This window comes from Bufo gargarizans, chromosome 2 (genome assembly GCF_014858855.1).
Source record: "Bufo gargarizans isolate SCDJY-AF-19 chromosome 2, ASM1485885v1, whole genome shotgun sequence".
NCBI lineage: Eukaryota > Metazoa > Chordata > Amphibia > Anura > Bufonidae > Bufo > Bufo gargarizans.
Window position 1 is genome coordinate 475,703,213 of NC_058081.1, and position 18,171 is coordinate 475,721,383.

The 18,171-nt window shown below is 49.0% G+C and overlaps 1 protein-coding gene across 1 annotated transcript in view; it reads left to right on the plus strand.

The window, feature by feature from the left end:
* The first annotated feature begins 1,662 nt into the window (after positions 1 to 1,662).
* The window catches only part of LOC122926059 (cadherin EGF LAG seven-pass G-type receptor 3-like), a 34,337-nt gene continuing 17,828 nt past the window's right edge, over positions 1,663 to 18,171 (plus strand). The window contains exons 1-2 of the mRNA XM_044277445.1: positions 1,663 to 2,490; positions 2,575 to 6,206. Of these exons, the coding sequence (XP_044133380.1) occupies positions 1,802 to 2,490; positions 2,575 to 6,206 (4,321 nt within the window). The 5' untranslated portion in view covers positions 1,663 to 1,801. The remainder of the gene's footprint in view (positions 2,491 to 2,574; positions 6,207 to 18,171) is intronic.

Genomic DNA, 18,171 nt, shown 5'->3' on the forward strand with positions numbered 1-18,171 from the left:
TTGTGAGGCCGGTTGGATGTACTGCCAAATTCTCTGAAACGCCATTAGAGAGAAATGAACATTCATTGCACGGGCAACAGCTCTGGTAGACATTCCTGCAGTCAGCATGCCAACTGCACGCTCCCTCAAACATTGCGACATCTGTGATCAAACTGCACATTTCAGAGTGGCCTTTTATTGTGGGCAGTCTAAGGCACACCTGTGCAATATTCATGCTGTCTAATCAGCACCTTGATATGCCACACCTGTGAGGTGGGATGGAGTATCTCGGCAAAGGAGAAGCGCTCACTAACACAGATTCAGACAGATTTGTGAACAATATTTGAGAGTAACGGGTCTTTTGTGTCTGTAGAAAATGTTTCAGATGTTTAAGTTCAGCTCATGCAAAATGGGAGCAAAACCGAAAGTGTGGCGTTTATATTTTTGCTCAGTGTAGATACGGGATAGATATGGATATTGGACAGCGCTCCAACAAGACAGTCTGTATTCAGTCACGTGTGTGACATTTCAGATATTTATTACATTTATTGAGCGCGATATCAGTAGATAAATTCCAGTAAGACATTATTCACAGGACTGCGACTGATTTTCCATTAGCAAAAAAACGTGTCCTTGAAAAAAAAAACGCCTCCTCCTGCTTTCAGTCTTTTTATTGCCATCAATTGAGGTGGGTATTCTGATAACGCAGTCCATGTCCTATTATTGTCCACATTACGGGCAAGGATAGGACTGTTCTCTAACGCTGGGTTCAGACCTGAGCGTTCTGAAAGGAGCGCTCTGTATGCGCGATTGTACCGTTGTTTGCAATTGCGCATACAGAGACATGCGAACGCCCATTGTCGCGCGTTCCCGAAAGTCTATGTACGGGAACTCGCGACAAGACGCCCCAAAGAAGCTCATGTACTTCTTGGGGCGTCGGGCGTTTTACGCGCTGTAAAACGCCCAGGTGAGAACCATTCCCATAGGGAATCATTGGTTTCTCCTCGTTGAGCGTTTTACAGCGCGTAGGAACGCGCTGTAAAACGCTCAGGTGTGAACCCAGCCTTAGGGGGCCAGCTGTTCCGTTCCGCAAAACACGGAATGCACACGGACGTCATCCGTATATTTTTTGCGGATCCGTTTTTTACAGACCGCAAAATACATACAGTCGTGTGCATGAGTTTTAAGGCTGCAAGTAAAAACCTGCTCAGTGATCCTAAAGGTAAGGAAGCCTCTAATAGAGAATTGCTGCAGGTGAGTAACCTAGTAACAGATACCACCGCCGGTAGAGGGCGCATGATGTTACCATAGCCTCCCGATATAAATCAGCCAATCACAATTCAGCTTTCATGTACTGAACTGCCCTGGTTGCTAAGGGCAACACCTTCTCAGTGACAGGTTTTTAAGGTCTTTCTTCATACGGTGAATGCCACGCTTATGGCTGACGCACAGTTCTTTGCTGACATCCGTCTTTCAGTACCATGGACAGCTCCCCCCAGCTGCCAACAGTAAAGATGGCGCCCGCGTTAATTGTGTCTGACTCAGCCGCCGCTACTGCGCCTGCGCAGCGGGACCTACCAACTCCTTACTGTAGTAAAGGGGGGGAGGGTAAGGAGCTGGGGTGGAGCGGACCATTAGGGTTGCCGGGAGCCATGTTGGTGTTGAATGAAGGGAGGGCGAGGAGATGCTGCGCCCGGAGAGTCTGGGAAGCACCGAGTAGATGGTAGCTGCCAAGGCAAGGAGACAGACAGGAGGACCGGGGGAGGGGAGCCCTGCTGCCCAGTGAGGGCTGCTCTGTGCCAGGAGGACAAGGAGGAATACTATGGCTGCTCTGCTGCTGGGAACAAGCCTGTCTTTGCATCTCTTCCAGCTGCTTCTCCTCCTCTCCAGCCCTTTGTTCACTTGCAGCCTGGAGAAGCATGCAGGAAGCCGGGAGAGCACCGGGGACCTCACCTCTCCTCCAGTCATGTGCATGGTGGAGCAGGGGGCTTGCATTGCAAGGTTGGTACTGCTGCTGGATGACATCAAGGGGGCTCGGTGCATGGTGGAAGCCCTTCAGGCCAGAGGCAATGGCAGCCAGGGGGGCTTCTCCAGGCACCCTTGGCATCACAGTCTTGCAAGGAGGATTTCCGGACAGTTATGTGCAAAGTGCATTCCTAGAACTTGGGGGTCGAGCCAGCTCGGTGGCTGCAGGTGCGTTCCTCTAGGAGGCTGCAGGGGGAAAGCAATGCACGGAGCTGGCCCCTGCTTTCATCTGCCAAATCCCAGCTCCGTACCCCCGGCTTGTATTATGATCAGGACCAAGGGACACGAGACCAAAGGGGACCCCCCTCCCTGGATTACAAAACCTCTGGACTGCCTGCTCACCTTCGGACCCCATTGCCTTAAAAATCACAGCAAAGACATTCGCGTTCTCTCACGACGCTGCCCGCCAATGCTACTGACATTCAGTGACGCCGCGCCGAGCAATAGGAGTTCATTACAACTCCTTGTGGTCAGTAGGAGTGACAGGTACGTCAGTGCTCTGAAAATTAACAGTAGTTGCCTTTCCGACCCGATCCGTCCACTTGTCTTCCCCACGCGTTGCTTTTGTAGATGTTTTTCGGGGGGCGAGCAACGCACCCGGGACAATAACAGCGGCGACTTCAATGTGGATGGACATTGTGCCGCTTTGGGGATTGTAATGGTTAACAGCGATGGATCTGATCCAGGCGGCGGGGACCCGCGTGGTATGTTTTACTGTGCCGATGACCACGGGGTGCACGGATCTCCCAGCCAGAGAAATATAACCGGGGATTGCCCCATCCTTGCTTTTTTACCTAAGGAAAACAACACCAGTCTGGTTGCCCAGGTCATCAGGCGTTGTCAACGTAGGCATCCCCGTCCATGGCGGCATAAATTACCGGACTGTTACGTGTTGGAATACTACACTCATCATCCTCAGCCTTCAGTTCCGTCAGTGATTTCTATCAGTGGGGCCCTGTACGCTTGCTCTGGATTATCGGAAGGTGCTCGGTGTGGGGGTGGACCTGCTGGTGACCAGTCCTGCGGTCTGCCATGGTTGAGCAGCTTCCAGGATTGCTGGAGACAGCAGCCCGGGGACAACACGTGGAGAGAGGATATTTCAGCACCAGCAGATCAGACAGCTCCCAGGGTGGATGCAGCTGTTCTTACGCAGCCGGAGCTGTCCCCAAAAGAACCCTGCTCTGTCTATTTTCCATTTAACACCACCAAAGGTTGCTTAAAAACTACTTTCCCACTATCCGGCATGGGGAAGCTTACCAATATTGACCTGTTCGCTCAGCAGCAATTATCTGGCAGCAAAGAAATGCAGCCGAATCCATTCCACCTCCCTCATATATCACATACACACGATGTCAAGCAGGGGATCAGTGGGAGGAGAAGAGAAAGGGCATCCCTTCCATTAATAAGAACACGCAGGGCAGCCAACCGGCCTCCTCTCTTCCTCCAACATAATTATCAGGTTCAGGTGGCCGAAAATCAGCCCCCGGGGACCCCTGTGATAACCATGACAGCGCAAGACCCAGATACCGGGGAATCGGGGAGGGTGATGTACATTATGGACGCCTTGATGAATAGCAAATCTTTAGAGCTCTTCAGTATAGACTCAGTGACAGGTTTAATCTCCACCACCGAAATCCTAGACAGGGAAAACATGGAACAACATTATTTTCGAGTCACGGCCATAGACCACGGGAGTTCGCGTTTGTCAGCGACCACTATGGTGTCCGTAACCGTGGCTGACAAAAACGACCACAGCCCGTCGTTTGAGCAGACGGAGTACAGGGAGAGCATTAGGGAGAACGTAGAGGAGGGGTACCCCATCTTGCAGCTGAGAGCCACCGATATCGACTCTCAGGCCAACGCCAATATTAAGTATCGGTTTGTCAACGAGCAAGCCGCCCATTCGGTGTTCGAAATAGACGCCAGGTCCGGTTTGATCACCACCAGCGGTCAGGTAGACCGGGAGAAAAGGGAAAAATACTCCTTAATCGTGGAAGCCAGTGACCAAGGGAAAGACCCCGGCCCTAGGTCATCTACTGTAAAGGTGGAGATTACCGTGTTCGACGAAAATGATAACGTCCCCCAATTTAGTGAGAAGCGTTACATCGTTCAGATCCGGGAAGATATTAAGCCTCACACGGAGATTTTAAGGGTTATGGCCACCGATCTTGACAAGGATAATAATGCTGTGGTCCATTATAACCTTATTAGTGGGAATAGTAGGGGGCAGTTCTCCATCGACAGCTTCAATGGTGCCATACAGGTCATAAGCCCCCTAGACTTTGAATCCGAGAGGGAGTACACTTTAAGAGTCCGCGCCCAGGACTCGGGCCGCCCACCCCTTTCCAACAACACTGGCATGATAAGCGTGCAAGTCTTAGACATTAATGACCATGCCCCTATATTTGTTAGTACCCCCTTTCAAGTAAATGTCCTTGAAAACGTCCCCTTGGGTCACTCAGTGATTCACATCCAAGCTGTTGATGCCGATTATGGCGAAAATGCCCGTATGGAATACAAGTTACTGGGGGTCTCGTCCACCACCCCGTTTGTGATCAACAGCGCCACCGGTTGGATCACCGTGAGCGGACAGCTGGATAGAGAGACAGAAGAACGCTACTTGTTTGGGGTTGAGGCCCGCGATCACGGTAACCCACCGCTGTCTGCTTCCGCCAGCGTAACCATCACCATCCTGGATGTGAATGACAATCGCCCCGAGTTTACCCAAAGAGAATATTTTATTCGCCTAAATGAGGATGCCAGCGTGGGTACCAGTGTGCTTAGCGTCACGGCCATAGACAGGGATGTCAATAGCATCATCTCCTACCAGATCACCGGGGGGAATACTCGCAACCGCTTTGCCATCTCTACTCAGGGTGGAGCAGGGTTAATCACTTTGTCATTGCCCCTCGACTACAAACAGGAAAGACGTTACATTCTGACGGTGACGGCTTCCGACCGTATCCTGCATGATAACTGTTACGTCCATATCAACATCACCGATGCCAACACTCACCGTCCGGTATTTCAGAGCGCGCACTACACCATCGATATCAACGAGGATCGTCCCATTGGAAGCACGGTGGTGATAATCAGTGCCGCAGATGATGACGTGGGTGAAAATGCCAGGATCACCTACTTTCTAGAAGACAACATCCCCCAGTTTCTTATTAATCCAGACAGTGGAGCCATCACGCTCAATGCCCTTCTGGACTATGAGGACCAGATGATTTACAGCCTGGCCGTTGTGGCAAAAGACAATGGAATTCCCCAAAAATCTGACACGACTTATGTAGAAATAATGGTTAACGATGTCAATGATAATGCCCCTCAGTTCCTGAACACGCAGTATCATGGGATTGTCTCAGAGGACGCTCCTCCCTTCACCAGTGTCCTCCAGATCTCTGCCACCGACCGGGATTCCCATACCAATGGACGGGTACAATATACTTTCCAAAATGGAGAAGACGGAGACGGGGATTTCACCATTGAACCAACCTCAGGTATTATTCGTACTGTGCGGAAATTGGACCGGGAAACGGTTCCTTTCTATGAGTTGACAGCCTATGCGGTGGACAGGGGTATCCCTCCCCAGAGAAGCCCAGTCCGCATCCAAGTAGCCGTTCAGGACGTCAATGACAATGCCCCCGTCTTCCCAGCGGATGAATTTGAGGTTTTCGTGAAGGAAAACAGTATTGTTGGCTCAGTTGTTGGTAGGATCAAGGCTTTGGATCCCGACGAAGGTCCAAATGCCCAGATCATGTATCAGATTGTTGAAGGTAACATTCCAGAAATTTTCCAAATGGATTTCTTTTCTGGAGAGCTCACCGCCCTCATAGATTTAGACTACGAGACGAGACCTGAGTACGTCATCGTGGTTCAGGCCACCTCGGCCCCCCTGGTTAGCCGAGCCACGGTTCATATTAAGCTGATCGATCAAAATGACAATACTCCCGTTCTGAAGAACTTCCAGATACTCTTCAATAATTACATCTCCAACAGCTCCAACACTTTTCCCTCTGGTGTCATTGGGAAGATACCGGCATATGACCCTGATGTATCAGATAAACTCTTCTACACCTTTGAACGTGGGAACGAGCTAAATTTGTTGATCGTCAATCACTCGAGTGGGGAATTAAGGCTCAGCCGGAAATTGGACAACAACCGACCCTTGATGGCATCAATGTTGGTCACGGTATCAGGTAAATGCTTGTTTTACATTATATTTTGCTCCTTTTAGGTTTCCTTTTCTCATTTCTAAGGCTTCACGTCATGGGTGGTCCTCCCAGTAGCATCTTCTGTAGATCTAGATGTATACCAGATATTTCAATATATTATTTCAGTCCCTGTGTCCAATCCAGTAGTGTAGAGGCAATTTTGTAGGACATCAATGGACATAAGAATGTTTTTGGCCTTATAACTCTGGCCAGTAACCCTAGTTCCCATTGTTTTGCTGTCAGAAAAACATTTTAAATCATAGCCTCGTGTTTTATGTCCAAAAATATGCAGATATTTCCTTTGAAAGCGAAAAGAAACCTCATCCGTCCGGTTTTCTTTCCTTTAGCTTGTTAGCCTTGTCAGCTGACGAGCCTCCGTGCCAGGCTCTTATAGACAGCTTGATAGGAATTGTCTGGAAATTATGCTAGGAGAAACAAAACGTCTGATTTAAGTCTAATTATGCAAAAATAACACCTTTAGGTTTGACGTTTCTTTTATATTATTTTATGTGTCTTATGTAATAATTCTAAATACAAACTGTACCAATATTTTGGGCAGCTCCACCGTATAGGATAGGGCTACTTGACGACTTTCGGTTGCCCACCAGTTTTAGGTAAAGTCGTAGCATTCCCGCCACCTGAGTGGGCACAAGGTGGTGGACGACTGTCAGAACTAGGGTTGGATTTTGCGAAAATTTTCAAGGTCACCTGCGACATTGAAATTTTTATATACTGTGACCACATTTCAACGTATATTCTGATCCTTAAAAGAGCAGGAGCATATTTGCTTTGATTCCGGCTCTTCTGTCAAGTTGTAGGACATTTTTATTGAGTATGGGGTGAATTTTTACAAGTCAAGGAGCCTTTCAAATTTCAAACATTTGGAGGGTTTTCCTTGTATGATCTGTACAATTCCATTTTTGGTTCCAGTGTGATTGGCTGCTAAAACCCAGTCTTTACCATGAGGAGCCTGAAAGACTGAACATCTATAGATGTGGTTGTTGTAAAGGGTTACCCAAGGTCCATGAGCCACTTCAGGATGACCCCTACCATTTGGTCATTAATATTTTGTAAGCCGCTAATGTCTAAGTACTTACCATAATGAATCTGTGGGACTAGATAGCAGTTGATGTGTTTGTATGGGACTGCCACATGGCTGGTTCGCGTGCTATCCCCAGATGACCTCTTCTGTTTCATAATTAATGGTCTGTTGGCAGCCATTGTCACATATTTACCGTGAGATTAGCCAGTGGTCAATGTACCTTCAGTAAGGCTGATAGGAACACTTTTTTGACTGTCAGGCAAGTCTTCCTGACTACCCCCGTACACATGCACTCTCAGCTGAACCGGGCATGCTTGTACGGGGAGAGAGGAGTAAAACCCTGTAAGACTCTTCTGGCAGCTTATCCCCCCTGAAAACCAATGGATTGGGCATGTTGAAATATAGCAGCCTGCTTCTTCTTTTCCCAACACTTTCTGTTCTGGGAATGTCAGGATGCCCCCTACATATAACATGGTCGGCAGCTCCTGGTGGGTTTTGGCTGCCATTAAAGGGGTTTATAGGACCCATCATCCCACCTTAAATAATCGTAACTTCCATGCAGAAGAAAGTTTCCAATATACCATATGTTTACTAAAACAACAGGAAGAGTTACTGCACTCTTTCCTGTTGTTTTAGTAAACAGAGGTGCGTCTTATAAGCCGAAAAATACGGGACTGATTGTCTTTGGAAATCTTACATCCGCCAATGTCATGTCCTTCACTCTCAATACCAGGTTTCCCCTCTGGTCTTTGGACGGGCACATCAGTTTCAAAGCCCTGGATGGGGGCCAGAACTAATTTGTCTCACTGGCGCATACTGTACGTAAAATCCTTAAGCCAGTTAGAGGAATAGTTCTTGCCCGTCCATAGCACCTCTCCTGTCCTTGCCTGTGGTAGAGTCGCACCTGTCCATAGACCAGACCGGAAACCTTCTATTCAGACTGAAGGACATGGCGTTCAGAGCAGCCAATCCACACAGCTTTGAGACAGTAAGAGTATGGAAAACTTTCTTTCTTCTGCAGGAAAGTTATGATGAATGAAGGTGGATTGATTGGTCCCAGATAACCGCTTTGGTCTAATGTGTATGTCCAGCATAAGGCAGGGCTAAAGAAATCCCAGGAACCTGGTGCCCATCATACCCAGAAACATAGTAAACCCATCTAACTCGTTGGGTCTTTGGAAGTTCTTATGATCTGGCCACCAAGAAAGTCATATTGGCTCCGGGAGTGGTTTAAATATCAAGATTTCTCCATCCCTAGAGTATGGGATCTTTTGAGGATTGATTGGGGCACAAGCTAGCTTCGTTGACTTCTTCAGCGTCCCACAAGTATGTTTGGAGTAGCTTTATGCCAGAACCAATTACGGTCAGATCCTGGTGGTGTAGGCTCCATGGGCATCTCCTCTGAACCGAAATTGTGATCACTTGAAGGTATTGGTTGAGGTTTGCCTTGCCAGAAATGGGCTCACGAGAGTAAATAGTCTTAGGTTAGTGCCTCGCTATGAAGCCCTATCGCGCAGGCAGACACTCTGTACTTTACGTACGACAGCTCAGCCGTAGCAGATGCATAATGAATGAGCTTTCCGAGAAACCACGTCTCCGGCCTTAAATATGCTCTCACCTAGGACTCATTAAAGAGCGATGATAAAATCGAGTCCCCCGCCTCCTGGTCGGGTTGGAGCACGCTTTCCTCTTGTTGGGGGTAATGGCCCTCGCTCTGTTTTGGCTTTCGTCTTCATCGCTTCTTTCAAGATTAGGGCTCTCCAGGGGTTAATTGTATCTGCAGGGCAAAGCAATAGTGTGAATGCGCGGAGCTCGACCACCCGGCGGCCGTGCGTGCAGAAAACCTCTGAGTGTTCCAGATGTGGTTCTTGTCTGCTGCAAGAACGCAAGTGAAATCTTCATCATCGGTCAAAACGTGGGTTAGAAAGACGCGAAGCGGCCGGTGGTATCGATATAGAAAATCAATTCATGATTAAACTTCGGCAGGCGTTGACCAGGTTAATGACTGGAGCGGCACCATCTTAAAAAATGTAAAAGAAAAGAAAATATTTGTGGAGAAGCCCTTTAATTTCTACTTCTGTCAAGATTATAGAGTTACTTCAGCCTTAGCTCAAAAAGGGTCCATTCACACATCCGTGTGTGTTTTGCGGATCCGCTGATCCGCAAAACACGGACAGCGTCAATGTGCGTTCCGCATTTTGCAGGACCGCACATTGCCGGCACTTAGAGAATATGCCTATCCTTGTGCGCTATTGCGGACAAGAATAGGACATGTTCTATTTTTTTCAGGATCGGAATTGCGGACCCGGAAGTGCGGGTCCGCAATTCCGGATCGGGGCCACATGTTTTGCGGCCCCATAGAAATGTATGAGTCCGCAATTCCGTTCTGCAAAATGCGGAATGGAATTGCAGATGTGTGAATGGAGCCTTAAAGGGGTTTTCCAGGACTTCCATATCAATGAGCTATCCTCCAAATAGGTCTTCAATATCTCATCAGTGGGGGGTCCAATTCCCAGCACCCCTGTCGATGAGCCATTTGAAGGGTCCGTAGTGCTTGGATGACATTGCATCCTCTTCACAGTATACCCAGCACAGCGCCGTACAGTGTATAGTGGCTGTGCATAGTATTGCAGCTTAGTCCCAGTCACTCAAATGGAACTGAGCTGCAGAAAGGCCATGGACGTGAGGAAGAGGCCACAGCACTGGACTCAATACCAAGGTCCCTGCCAATAGCTGATCGGCGGGGGTGCCGGGAGTTGGACCCCCACTAATCAGATATTGATGACCTGTCCTGGTCATCAATATTTAAGTTACTGACCGTCCCTTTAATGAGCAGTTTAGCAGTCACCCAGCTTTCCTGAATGTCATCCTGCCTTGTTATGCGAGTTGGATGAGGATGCACACTTGTTCAGCCGTTCTTGTAATTCTGGGAATTGCCGCTGGAGTGCCGGAGGTTGTTGATCCCGGCATACACTGTCACATTCACCAGGGTGGGAAGGAGTGATCGCTCTATTGGTACTTTAATGGTGTCCATGCTAGTTGGCTATGTCATTCAATTTCGTTCACATCTGTGTTGGAGGCGCCATAAAGTCGGCCGTACATATCAGGTAACTGCCAGATGAACACGGGTTCGGCCGATAGCTGTCTCTCCCAGTCCTCCGTTACAGCCAAGCATGCATATGTCTCCTGATCCTCCCATACAGCCAAGCATGCCTGTCTCTCCCAATATTCCCATACAGCCGAGCATGCATATGTCTCCTGATTCTCCCATACAGCCAAGCATGCATGTCTCTCCAAATCCGCCCATACAGCCAAGCATGCATATGTCTCTCCTGATCCTCTCATACAGCCATGTTTTTGCACCCTTCTGCAGATCTGCTCCTCCGCACAATCCCGTCTCTGAGCTGTACAGGCAGTTCTTCCCTCCTCATGGCTTGGTTTTTGCTCTGATATGCAATGTCAGACAGAGCTGTGTTTTTCCAAATCATCTCCAATCACCTGAATTTACCACAGGTGACTCCAGCCAAAGTGGAGAAACATCTCAGAGATGATCCAGAGACATGGGAGGCTTCAGAGCTAAATGTCAAGTATCATAGCAAAGGTTCTGAATACTTATGTCAAGGCAAAATGATAGTTTTTCCTATTTAATTAATTAGCAAAAATGTCTACTTTCTCATTAGGAGGTGCTGAGTGCAGATTGATGGAGTAACATAACAAAATGTAAGAACAGTAAAAGGGTCTGAAGTCCTGCCGATCAGCAGACGCCGGTGTTTGCACACATCCCGTATAATGAGCTGTCGGTAATTTGCTCGTCTGCGATTGTTGTTTAATTGTTAGAGTTTTTCCTGCTGCTCCTAAACTCATTATTTCCATCCTAGATCTTATCTGCTCGGTGGCAGCGCGGCTTCCTCTGCCGTCTTAATTGCAGGCACATTTAGCTGTCTGCGCTTCGCAGGGTGCGATCAGTGCACAGACGGGGAAAGTGACTATCAATCAGATTGGCCAGATATCTGAGCGGACCATATGCACGTGGTGAAGGTCTCAGTCACGACCTCACAACTCCTGTCCCACACTGGTTTTTGGGAAGATGGGTAAAGCCATCCATTGTAGCAGGACCAGGAGACTTATGTGTATGGGGTTGAACCTTCCCCGACAGGTGATGTCCAGGTAGGATGGATCAGGCATGCTGGATTTCAACATACCCAATCCTTCTGTCCTCGCAAGATGCCCAACCCTCTGCCCTTCAAAAGCACATGCACACTTGGCCAAATCAAGCGTGCATGTGTGTGGGAGAGTCAGAAGGAATAGTTGTTGGCTGAAAGGTGTATGGACCCCTCTTGTGATTCCGCTTACGAGGGCAGAGGCCCCCCAAATATGGCGGCAGATATTGCCACCCAGGGTTTAAAGGGGTGGCAAAACATTGGGCCAGAGATGGGATCGGCAACTATCAGACATTAGGGGCATATCCTAGCATGTACAAGATGGGCCAACCCCTTTAAGGACCTGGTATTTGTTTCTCTATCTACGAATCTTGGGACAAGTCCTCCACCTTCCTGCTGGAAGTTCCTCTGAAGAGGGGAGTCCTGCACAGATTCTTACCACCAAATAGAAAAGATTTGAACACCTAGAAGTGGCCCCCTTATCTCCTAGGGCCACATGGCTGTTGCATGGTCTATCTCTACAGTATGAACCCATGGTCTTGCTGAATCTGGAAGAGGCTAACCCTAAACCTTTGCCATAAAGGTGGTGGCCACAGAATGCCACGTATGCTGGGTCTCAGTCATAAGAATATGCCCCAAATGTCTGAAAGGTTGGGGACCCCGGACCCTCGCTCCAGCCACAAGGTGCATCCAGCAGCAGATTGAATTCAGAGCTGACGGCGTGCGCACATGTGCTGTCATCATTCAAGTCTACAGGCATTATGGAAAGACCCTCATCTGGTAGAGAAGACCACCGGCTATCAGACACTTATTCTGTCTGAGATGGGAGACCCCCTTTAAGATAACAGCAGCCTTTTAGCAGAAGCCCCTATCCCCTCATCACCAGTGGTGGTCTCCTACTCCAGGTCTGAACTGGTGCACCTTCTAATAGTACCATGTGTCGCCTCGTCTTATCCCTAATGTGAGGGCTGGGTGTGCAGGACACCCTAAATCAGCAGAACGGGGTCACTGGGTCAGACACGACTGCAGAGGTGTTGGGGGCAGCAGTAGTTCAGGCGGTGGAATCTGTCCCCGGGAAATTCACCGTTAAACCAGCACAATCGAGAAGGAGAGGGAGGAGGAGGAGCAAGGTGCACAGAGTGGATTGGGCCCGCCCTCAGTGCACTCAACTGCTCATTTGCATATGGATTAAAAGCAGTTTTTCTCCAGAATGAAGCCACGGATCGCTAAGTGATATATCATTACATTCAGCTGAACTAGCCCTACACGGCGGTGTGCTGGGTGTAACAGGGAATCTTCTGGTGACACCCTCCCTTTACTGAGGAACCTGAACCGATCTCCCTGATCCCTGAAATATCCGATTCTGTGTGAGCTGCGTCTCTTGGTAACGGGGCGGCTGTCATTGTCAAATAGCATTATATGGTTTCCATGGTACAACCATAAGACGGGTCAGACATCCGAGTGTAATAAGAGAAGATCAGAGCGCCGGAGGAGTGTTCACTGGGCCAGACGATGCTGCAAAATGCTGTCTCGTCTATCTATCCGTCTGTCTATCTCTCATCTCCTATATCTATCCAGGGCCGGCATCAGCACCCGGCATACCCGGGCAAGTGCCGGGCCCGCTGATCCTGGGGGGCCCACTGCCACTGGCGTACCTCCAATAGAGGCAGACCACAGAGTTTCTATGGGGCCCCTGGGGGAAAGCGGTCCGGACGTGGATGCCCCCTAATTACACACACTTCCCAAGTCCTGCCTTGGGCTCAGTCCTTGCCTTTCAGCTCCCTGCCCTCCCTCTCCTCCTATAGGGCTCGTTCACATGACCGTGTGAAACCTGTGCCCGTGCTGTGGACCGCAAATCCGCAATGCACGGGCACTGACCGTGGCCGAGCCGCATGGGGACCGTGGACACATTCACTTGAATGGGTCTGCGATCCCTCTGTTCTGCAAAAAGATACAGCATAATGTATCTTTTTGCTGTGCGGAGGCACGGAACCCCAGAAAGCACTCCATAGTGTTTCGTTCCGTGCTTCCGTGCCGCATCTGTGATGCGGAATGCACACGGAACGGTGCCCGTGTATTGCGGATCCGCAAATGCGGTCCGCAATACGGCAATGGGCAGCACATGTTCGTGTGAGCGAGCCCTTTCCCAGCACATCAGTGTCGCTGCCGTCTCTCAGGTCCAGTCCGCCGCTCACTCTGCGCGTGTTGTCTCTCTGCTGGGCTGGCCAATCAGTATTTGCAGTGCTAGCAGAGCCTGCTGCTGATTGGCTGGACTAGCCTGCACCGGCAGAGAAATGTCAGTGAGCGGTACCGCGCGGGGTCCCTCTGCAGCAAGTAATGACTGAGGCTAGGCGCTGCAGACCCCAGTCCAAGGGACAGCCGAGCAGCTTTACTACAGGTTCAAAATAAAAGTTCCTGGAGGCTGAGGCAGTGAATAGGGAGGGGGAGCACCAGTCATGGGGAAGGGGGGTACGGAACACTATATAATAGGGAGAAACAGGCACAGATCTTGAGGGAAGGGGGGTGGCGCACTATATAATGCCCAACAGCAGGCACATATCATTGGGGAGCTAACGGCGCACTATACATTATACGTATCAGGCACAATTTTAAGGGGAGATGTGATGTATGGCACACTATATAATATGCTGCAGCAGGCAGCCGGGGGGGTATGCAGCAATAAGCATAGTTCTTGGCTGGAATGGTACACTATATAGGCATACAGTATAATGACCCCCAGCGCCCCCTCCATACAGTATGACCCCCCAGTAAGGGGGCCACTGGGGGTCATTATACTGTATAGGGGCCACAGGAGGCCATTATACTGTCTGGGGGCGCTAGGGTTCATTATTCTGAATGGGGGGCCACTGGGGTTCACTGTTATGAATGAAGGGCCACTGGAGGTCATTATACGTTTTAGGGGCCACAGGGGGGTCATTATATGGTGTGAGACCCACAGGGCAAAAGGTCAATGTAAAAAAATGCCACAAGGGACCCACTGAGATTTCCTTACCCCATGCGACTTCCGGGGGAGTGCGCCTCCGCGCAAGCGCAGTACCACGGCACGGCGCCTCTGCGCAAGCACACTACCAGGGCATGGGTAAGTTAAAATTACAGTGAGCGTTGACTCATGGACGCTCTCACGGACAGCGGGGTAAGGGAATCTCTTATTGCACATAACCCTGGAGCCAGCCCTGTATCTATCTATCTAGTATAGCTGACATCTGTCAGTTAAGAGGTCCATCCCATTCTCTATAGTATCTATGTGCTTCTTACAGTTTGGGTCGCATTTGTCTTTGCCCTGCTTCCTGCCGCCGGTGGCATGGTGCCACCCAGAAGACAGCTGATGCATAAAGCACTTGTCAAGTTCTGGAAAACTTCTCACAACTCCTTCTCAAACAGTCTTTTATATTTTGCTTAACTAAGAGAGGGGACCCTGGAAACCCCCATTCAGTGAATTGAACCCTGGCAGGCTAAGCCCATCTACAGCAGACAATGGGGCTGCACTGAGCTCTGCTGCTTTACAATGAATGCTCCCGGATGCTTTGTGTTTCCTACAGGGGCGTTGCGAGGAGAACAATCCTCAACATTCCTGCTCAGGAACGTCTGTAAGATGTTAGGGTTACTTCCCTTCCCCCCAGTCACTGAACCATAAGGGGATGACACAATAGACAGGGCAGATATCCGTGAATGCAGGCAGCACTATGGACGCCAGGATGGGTTCCTCCTCCTGCTTATACTTCATGGCCATGAAATTCAGGATCATAATGTGCTGAAGTGGATGATGGCATTAAAGGGGTTGTCCACTTTCCTCATACCACCCCTTTATCAGCCAGGTGGGGACATAGTAGTCGTATTCTATAGTTTTCAAACCAGCTCCTAGATCTGAATACTTTTGTAATTGCATGTAATAAAAAATTTACTATAGCCACTGAGTGATTCACTGAAATCTATCTGTAAAGCCCCACCTGCCGTTTTTTTTATTTCTTTGACCTGCTCACTGAGATGGCCGCACATGCTCAGTTCCATCCTTTAAATGCCTCCTGAGCGGTGATAGGCAGAGCATGGACACGCCCCCTTAGCTGCAGCAGAAAGGACACTCCCCTTGAGCGGTCAGCCTGATATAAATCTAGCAGAGCAGTGAATGGGGAGATCTCTGGGTCCATGTGAGGTGCAGGGCTGGTTCTAACTGTTCGAATGAGATTGTCATGTGCTGTATGATGTCTGATTTTTCATTTTTTACACATCGCGGGATAACCCCTTTAAATCCCATCTGTTTTTCGTGTCTTCCCAAGCATCACGCTCGGCACAGAACTTGCTTTAACCTTTCTTGTTCTGCACTGAATGGTGTGAAACGTCCTGTGACCACTGCAGCACGGATTGATACAGGTACTCAAATGGTGGTCACCCAGGTAGTAACTCGGCAGCATGGACCAGCAAAACATGGATTAAATATAAAGACGTATAATACTAAGCTACGGTCTATGCATGCAGCTAAGCTAACCATACACATTAATATCGACCAATCTCACCGATTTCGGCATGGCCGTCTGACCAACTAGTGTGTATTCTGCTGTCGAGGGTGGTGAAAAGGATTGGGCTGTTGGATTTCACCATGCCTGATCCATTGCTCTCAAAGGAGATAAGGCAGTCTGTTCTCACTTGGCCGAGCCCGGGTGCATGGGGAGGTCAGGAGCATTGTCAGCCAGATAGACATTCGGCCAACAACTTGTCCGCTGTGTATGGCTATCCGTCGGATTCGAAGGGGTTTTTCCTACAAAGATCTCATTGCTGGGGGTCCTACCACTGATCTCTGATTCCCCATATGAATTGACCATCTCTCCGGTCACTGTTGTGGGATTGTTGGCTCTGGAGCTGAGCGCTATCTCCAGCAGTCCATATAAGTGAGCGAAGTGTGGTCAAGTATGCACACTACCTCTCTGTGGACATCAGGAGTCAGGGACCTCCGTTCTAGTGATCGGGCTCCCAGCGACTAAACACTAGTGTTATTTTTGGAAAGACCCCTTTAAAGGCTATGTACACCTCCGGGGGGCAATTTGTTTTTCTACGATTGCATTTTACTCATTTGGGGCTAAAAATCATTTTTTCAATTGGTCTTTATTAAAAATATTAAGCCGTTCGGTCACAAAGGGTTAAGTGTTTAATTAGCTGTGTGGATTCTACTTTTTACTTTCACTTTGTGCCGATGTTCTGTCAGAAAAACGTTACTTCGTCAGATTCCCTTACCCCACATGATTTCCGTGGGTGTGCGCCTCCGCGCAAGCGCAGTACCACGGCACGGCGCCTCTGCGCAAGCGCAGTACCAAGGGCATGGGTAATGTAAGTGAGCGTTGACTCATGGACGCGTGCACGGACACCGCGCGTGCGCCCTCAGGGGTGAGGAGATCTGACGATCTTTTGTCTTGTTAAATCTCCTTACCCTCACACTGCGCAAGCGCGCTTTGTAGTGAGGGTATGGAGATTTTACAATCCGCGCGTACGCAGTGTGAGGGTAAGGAGATTTAACAAGACAAAAGACCGTGAGATTTCCTTACCCCTGAGAGCGCACGAGCGGTGTCCATGAGTCAACGCTCACTGAAATTTTACCATACCCATGCCCTGGTACTGCGCTTGCGCGGAGGCACACACCCCCGGAAGTCACGTGGGGTAAGGGAATCTGACGAGTTAAGGTTTTCTGACAGAACACCGGTCATCTAATATACCTTATCTCTACTAAAGGTTAGAAAAATTATTTAAGCCATATTCTTATCAGTAAGATAAGAACTGAGCTATAATGAGTGTTTGTAAGAGCAGAGATAAGGAGCCATCAGCTGAGCTGCCTGACGGAACAGAGTGAAAATTCAGATCCTGCTACTAGAGAAACTCAAGGCTGCACAAAGACAGTGGTTAAAATTTTTTAACAAAGCCCAATTGAAAAAATTATTTTTAGTTCAAAATAAGTACAATGCAATAATAATAAAGTTTGCTCCCTAACCTAAGGTGTACACAGCCTTTAACCGCCTCCCGACCGCCTAACGCAGGGATGCATCCTGCAGGCGGTCGGTTTATTCCTCGTAGACGCATATATGCGTCATCTCGCGAGCCGCGAGATTTTCTGTGAACGCACGCTCACAGGAGCGCGCGTTCACTGGATCGCAAGGTAAACGAGTTGATCTACAGCCTGCCAGCGGCGATCATTCGCTGGCAGGCTGAAGATGCGATTTTTTTTAACCCCAAAAAGGTATATTAGATGCTGTTTTGTTAACAGCGTCTAATATACCTGCTACCTGGTCCTCTGGTGGTCACTTTTGTTTGGATCGACCACCAGAGGACACAGGCAGCTCTGTAAGTAGCACCAATCACCACACTACACCCCCCCTGTCACTTATTAACCCCTTATTAACCCCTGATCACCCCATATAGACTCCCTGATGACCCCCCTGTCATTGATCACCCCCCTGTAAGGCTCCATTCAGACGTCTGTATGCGTTTTGCGGATCCACGGATCCGCAAAACACGGACACCGCGGATCCGCGAAACATGCATTTTGCGGATCCACACATTGCCAGAACTATATAGAAAATGCCTTTTCTTGTCCGCAATTGCGGACAAGAATAGGACATGTTCTATAGGCTCTACAAAAAATGCAGTGTTCATGTAAAATTTTGTTTTATGTCACAAGTTAGTGGAATATGAGACTTTGTAAGAGAAAAAAATAAAATAAACATTTTCCGCTAACTTGTGCCAA